Source organism: Colobus angolensis, unplaced genomic scaffold, assembly GCF_000951035.1.
Source record: "Colobus angolensis palliatus isolate OR3802 unplaced genomic scaffold, Cang.pa_1.0 Scaffold9, whole genome shotgun sequence".
Lineage (NCBI taxonomy): Eukaryota > Metazoa > Chordata > Mammalia > Primates > Cercopithecidae > Colobus > Colobus angolensis.
Genome location: NW_012122931.1, coordinates 5,939,796 through 5,946,343, shown reverse-complemented (window position 1 = coordinate 5,946,343; position 6,548 = coordinate 5,939,796). Strand labels below are relative to the sequence as shown.

Below are 6,548 nucleotides of genomic sequence, written 5' to 3'. Positions count from 1 at the left end.
AGTCCATAATTTTTAAGGGTCATCTGCACTTTATGTAACCTGGTATATCCAGTATGTGATCATTTCAGCATGTAATCAACAGAAAAGATTCCTGGGATGGTATATGCTTTTTGGTACCGTGTTTGAAATCTGTTGTGCATTTACATTCTGGGACTGTCTAGGTTTCCAGTGCTCAGCTGCCACTCGTGGCTGTTGGCTCCTCCATCGAGCAGTGATGATCTGGAGCCTGTGTGCTTAGCTGCTGGGTCCTAGAGCTCCTCCTCTTTCCCCAGGGACCTGGGGGTGAAGGAAGGGGCCATTTTCATTGGGAGCTTTGAGGGTCTGGGTTGAGGGTCCTTGTTTTTATGGCAGCCAGAGTCACAGCGGAAGGAGTTTGCAGAGAAGCTGGAGTCCCTGCTGCACCGCGCCTACCACCTGCAGGAGGAGTTCGGCTCCACCTTCCCTGCGGACAGCATGCTGCTAGACCTTGGTGAGCTGGGCCTAGCGCAGGCGGGGTGGGCGTGGAGGGTGGCAGGGATGGAGGTGAGGAGAAGGTGCGAGAACCGGGGCGTGGTTCTCTCAGTGCATCCGATGAATTAGAATCCCCAGGGCTCTCCAGCCTCACGTGATCCAGCACCTTATGGCACAGATGGGGAAACTGAGGTGTTCCCTTCTCCATGGCAGGCTGGAGCAGAGCTGAGGTGAGGCCCCGGGAGTCCCCAGCGAGTGCACCTGGCTCCATGCCCTTGGGTGCGGCCTTGGGGTTTGTGTGGCAGCATCTCCCTGATGGCTCTCCCAGGCCTCCGCTTTGAGTCCCTTCCCGTGGCTCAAACTGGGTGGGTGGATGGGGTGACTCACGGGAGGTTCACTCTGAGCAGGCCAATGGCCAAGAACAGAAGTTCTGTTGGCCGGGCGCGGTGGCTCAAGCCTGTAATCCCAGCACTTTGGGAGGCCGAGGCGGTTGGATCACGAGGTCAGGAGATTGAGACCATCCTGGCTAACCTGGTGAAACCCCGTCTCTACTAAAAATACAAAAAACTAGCCGGGCGTGGTGGCGGGTGCCTGTAGTCCCAGCTACTCAGAGGCTGAGGCGAGAGAATGGCATGAACCCGGGAGGCGGAGCTTGCAGTGAGCCGGGATTGCGCCACTGCACTCCAGCCTGGGCGACACAGCGAAACTCCGTCTCAAAAAAAAAAAAAAGAAGTTCTGTTGTTGGGTGCGTTGAGGTGAAATGATGTGACATGCTGAGGGGGAACCAAGTTGTTCTGCCAAACAGCCACTGTCCTCTTCAGACCCTGCGGTGAATGACACCCCGGCCCCTCCCTGTGCACTCAGCCCTGTGGGACCCTCAGACTCCTGAGGGTCTGGCTCCCTGGCTGTGCCAGTGGGGACACAGAACCGGAGTGGATTGGCTGAGCCACGCACCCTGCCCTGGCTTCTCCCCACGTGCTCTGAGCGTGGCTTCCCTGTTGGAGGAATCTGCCTCCTGTGGCCTCGCTACGTGGCAGAAAGGACTGGGGGACCTTTAGGGCGGCCCGCTGCAGGTCTGTGGCCTTTGCTTACTTGCTTGACAATCCTTTCCTGAGCACCCTTGGAGGTCCACACCCCTCAGCCCTTGGGCGAGCAGGGAGGGGAACTCCAGGTTAGTGGCTGTGGACTCTCTTGAGCCCTTGGTATCAATGGCTGAGTTTCAGCTTGTCAGAGGAGAGGGGCGATTTTCCCGGGGCCACACAGTACAAGGTCCTCCCCTTGCAGAGCTTGGGGGCCTTCGGGTCTCAGGTCCAGCGGTGCAACCTGTGAGCTTGGCAGAGCTGCTCACCAGCCGAGGGCTCACACCTGAGGCTGATGACCTCCGAGGATGTCGTGGGTATGGAAGGAGGCCACTCACTGAGGCGAGGAGTCCAGTGTCCTCATGCAGAAGCGCTTGGCATGTCAGAGCTTTGCCACTGAGCGTGGGAATCACAGGCCCCGGATGACGCCTCCCCTGGGCCTGATGGGGCCTTTGTGTACCGGGATTCCAGCCGAGCACTGTGCTGGAGTCTCAGCCCGCTCTCTCTTGCTGCTCTTCCCAGAGAGGACCCTCATGCTGCCCCTGACCGAGGGCTCGCTGCGGCTGCGGGCGGACGATGAGGACAGCCTGACCTCAGAAGATTCCTTCTTCTCTGCCACCGAGGTGACTGGGGGTAGGGACCAAGCCTGGGGTGGGGTGAAGGCTGGGCCTCCTCTGCAGGCCCACGGGGTCAGCACTGGGTCATGGGAAACTGGAGGCGTTTTCTGCGACGGGAGCAGAATTTGGACGCTCTCACGGGCCTCCTCGAAGCTGTTGGGGATGGGGGGTGCTGAGAAATCAGGGGCCGTTGTCCTGTGGGTGAGAGCAGGGGTTCTGTCCTGAAGGGCTCCAGCCCGTGCTGGCCTCTCACTTCTCCAGGCCGCTGTGCCCATTGCTTGGCCTCAGTCTCCTGCCATGGGCACATGGATCAGGCACTGTGTCCTTCCCTGGGACCGGAGGACGTGCGCTTTGTGTCCTTTAGATGGCCTTTTTGGGAAGGACCCCTGGAGATGGGGATGCTGAGGGCCGGAGCTGGGCTTGAACTGGGGCCTCCTGGCCAGTGTTTCCTCTGACATCCCCTCAGAGAGGCTAGCAGTGGGCAGGCAGCTGGGATGGCCGCTGTGGCCAACCAACGGGCAGGTGCGCTCGCGCTGTGGTGTGCTGCTCACACGGGCTCCCCGGTCTCTTCCTCTGCACCCTCCCCCAGCTCTTTGAGTCCTTGCAGACCGGAGATTACCCGATCCCACTCTCCAGACCCGCTGCTGCCTACGAGGAGGCCCTGCAGCTGGTGAAGGAGGGGAAAGTGCTCTGCCGGACCCTCAGGTGAGCCGGTGTCGAGGGAGGGAGGGAGCAGGAGGTGGCGGGTGATCCCGGCCCTTGTGGGAGGCGGAGAAGCCAGCGGTGCTTGGCGAGGACTCAGCCTGAGTGAGTCCAGGCTGCCTGAGCGCCATGGTGAGCTGGTGACAGCGCCTTCCCCAGCTGCAGAGGGCCTGGATGGACCCATACCGGCAGGTCTGGTGCCAATAATGACAGTAACAAATGAACATAATTAATAAAGAACAATAGTTACTACCTTTTCTAAATTCTAAGAGGGTGTTTGCTTCTACAGCACATACACTAAAAAAAATTGGAATGATACAGAGATTAGCGTGGTCCCAGCATAAGGATAACATGCAGATTTACCAAGCATTCCATATAAAAACAAAAGTAAATTCTCAGGGGTTTACAGCCACAGCCACACAGGGGGCACTGGCTGTAAGTGCAGTGTCTGGACCCAGCCCTCCGTAGGAGAGGTCAGGAACCCAGGCTGTGGGGACAGACAGGCCCGGACTCCCTCCAAATTCTGCCACCCTGAACAAGTCGCTTAACTTCTCTTAGCCTCAGTTTCCTTGTCTGTGGTTATATTTAGGCCTCTTCACCATCTTATATTAACTTTTTTGTATGATAAGAGACTGAGAACTTTTTTTTTTTTTTTTTTTTTTTTAAGTCGAGATGGGGTTTCGCTGTGTTGGCCAGACTGGTCTCAAACTCCTGACCTCAAGTGATCCACCTGCCTCGGCCTCCCAAAGTGCTATGACTGCAGGCATGAGCCTCCGCGCCTGGCCTGACAACTTGGCTTTTTGGTCATGGCTTGCAGATTTCAGTATGTATGTTTAAAAGTTAATCTGGAGCTGGGCAGGGTGGCTCATGCTTATAATCCCAGTACTTTGGGAGGTTGAGGCAGGCAGATCACCTGAGGTCAGGAGTTTGAGACCAACCTGGCCAATATGGTGTAAACCCCATCTCTACTAAAAATATAAAAATTAGCTGGGCGTGGTGGCACATACCTGTAGTCCCAGCTACTCAGGAGGCTGAGACAGGAGGATCGCTTGAACCCAGGAGGGAGAGGTTGCAGTGAGTGGAGATCATGCCACTGCACTCTAGCCTGGGCAACAGAGCAAGACGCCATCTCAAAAAAAAAAAAAAAAAAATAGCTGAGCTGGGCACCGTGGCTCATGCCTGTAATCCCAGCACGTTGGGAGGCAGAAGCAGGCAGATCACTTGAGGTCAAGAGTTCAAGACCAACCTGGTTAACATGGTGAAACCCCGTCTCTACTAAAAATACAAAAATTAGCCGGGCATGGTGGTGCGTGGCTGTAATCCCAGCTACTTGGGAGGCTGAGGCAGGAGAATGAATTGAACCTGGGAGGCAGAGCTTGCAGTGAGCTGAGATTGTACCATTGCACTCCAGCCTGAGCGACAGAACTAGACTCTGTCTAAAAAAAAAAAAAAAAGTTTGCCGGGCATGGTGGCTCACACCTGTAATCCCAGCACTTTGGGAGGCCATGGCGGGCGGATCACAAGGTCAGGAGATCAAGACCAACCTGGCTAACATGGTGAAACCCCATCTCTACTAAAAATACAGAAAAATTAGCCAGGTGTGGTGGCGGGCGCCTGTCGTCCCAGCTACTCGGGAGGCTGAATCAGGAGAATGGCATCAACCCGGATGCAGAGCTTTTAGTGAGCCGAGATCGCGCCACCGCACTCTAGCCTGGGCGACAGAGCGAGACTCTATCTCAAAAAAAAATAAAAGTTCACCGACCAGAAATGAATCACACACTGGCTGAAGTGATCCGGGTGATCCGCCACATCTGCCGTCAGGAGGCAGTTTGGCCATTTTGGTTCTTTGCCAGTGAAGTGTGGGGCTGGTTGTGGCCTAAGGAGGCCTCGGTCATCTCTGTACCCAGTGCCTTAGAGGCTGATACGTCCTCAGAGATCATCTAGGCAGCCTCGTCCTTTGGCCTGGGAAGACCAAAGCCTCGAGGGAGGCAGGCACCAGCCAGAGGCCACACTGCTGGGCTGAGGCAGGGCCAGGGCTGGAGCCAGAGCCTCCCACCTCCCCACCCAGGTGCCACCTGACCCCCCGGGGCATCGCTGGGCAGGGACCGGGTTGTGTGACGTCGTCTGTCCTCCCCTCAGGACGGAGCTGCTGGGCTGCTACAGCGACCAGGACTTTCTGGCCAAGCTGCACTGTGTGCGGCAGGCCTTTGAGGTGGGTGTGGCCTGGGGCTTCCTCGGGGTTGGGAGGCAAGGGGTAGTCAGGCTGGCCGTGGCTGTGTGGCATGTATGTGGCCTCCTGGTCCCTGGCCAGGCCTGCTCCCACACTGGGCTCCTCTGTGGCAGGTGGGCCATCTACCTGGCCACTTCTGTGGCCCTCTCCATGGGCTTGGAGGGATTGCCATGCCTGGCAGCTCACTCCCCTCCCTTCCTCCTTCCCTAGGGGCTTCTGGAAGACAAGAGTAACCAGCTTTTCTTCGGGAAAGTGGGCCGACAGATGGTGACAGGCCTGATGACCAAGGCTGAGAAGGTAGCAGGGAGTGGGGTAGGGGGGCAAATGATAAAATGCAAACCACAGAGGGTCCCCCTGAACCCCATCTGCCAGAACCCCTGTGCACAGGCTGATATGTTCCTCCTACTCCGTTCTGTAGACTCTGCAACCACGGATGTTGTTATTCCGTTTCTAAGTCTTTGTGCCCTACTTACCATCCCGCAGTTTACTCTGGGGTGTAGCAGCATGTGGTGTCCGTCTCTCCATGCCAGCACTGGGAGGGCTTTTCCCCGACTGCGGAGTGTCCCATTGCGTGGAGAGTGCCACACGGAGCCTCCATTGCCTGACGGATGGACACCTAGGCTGTCTGATGTTCACCATCACAGGCATCACTACTGTAATCTTCCTTATACAGCTCTCTTGTGAGGTTTTCTGTGTGGCAAAGCCCTGGATATGACATTTCTGGGTCCTGGACATTTAGAAGCCCGGCAGATATTGCTAGTGTGCCCTCCAAAAGGCCTTCACAACTTACATCGCTGCCAGCAAATAAGGCTGTTTCCTTGCATCTCTAATTAATGAGAATTTTTCTGATGATTGGTTACTCGTCTTTTTTGTTTTCCTTAACGGGTTTGAGCAAAGTTTTATGAACAGGTCGGACAGATGATTCTTTTTTTTTTTTTTTTTTGAGGCGGAGTCTCGCTCTGTCACCCAGGCTGGAGTGCAGTGGGCGGATCTCAGCTCACTGCAAGCTCCGCCTCCCGGGTTTACGCCATTCTCCTGCCTCAGCCTCCCAAGTAGCTGGGACTACAGGCGCCCGCCACCTCGCCTGGCTAGTTTTTGTATTTTTAGTAGAGACGGGGTTTCACCGTCTTAGCTAGGACGGTCTCGATCTCCTGACCTCGTGATCCGCCCGTCTCGGCCTCACAAAGTGCTGGGATTACAGGCTTGAGCCACCGCGCCCGGCCCGGACAGATGATTCTAAAACACACATCTAACCTCACTAGCCAGCTACCTACAACCCTCGCTCGCGCCTGCTGCCCTTGGGCTGAAGGCCAAGCTCTGTTTGGTGGTTTGCTGCCCCGTGAGCTTCGTCCTGTCCAGCTGAAGGGCCTGCTTCTAGTTCACCAGACTTGCTGCCTGATCTGGGCTTTGCATATGGTGGTCTCTGCCCCAGGAACACTGTTGCTCAATCTTTTTTTTTTTTTTTTTTTT

General features: G+C 56.2%; 1 protein-coding gene across 1 annotated transcript in view; it reads left to right on the top strand.

Annotated features, from left to right (window-relative positions):
- Nucleotides 1-6,548, top strand: part of FAM73B (family with sequence similarity 73, member B) — a 30,367-nt gene that overhangs the window by 16,167 nt on the left and 7,652 nt on the right. The window contains exons 6-10 of the mRNA XM_011931445.1: nt 352-469; nt 2,052-2,152; nt 2,736-2,851; nt 4,988-5,060; nt 5,289-5,375. Of these exons, the coding sequence (XP_011786835.1) occupies nt 352-469; nt 2,052-2,152; nt 2,736-2,851; nt 4,988-5,060; nt 5,289-5,375 (495 nt within the window). The remainder of the gene's footprint in view (nt 1-351; nt 470-2,051; nt 2,153-2,735; nt 2,852-4,987; nt 5,061-5,288; nt 5,376-6,548) is intronic.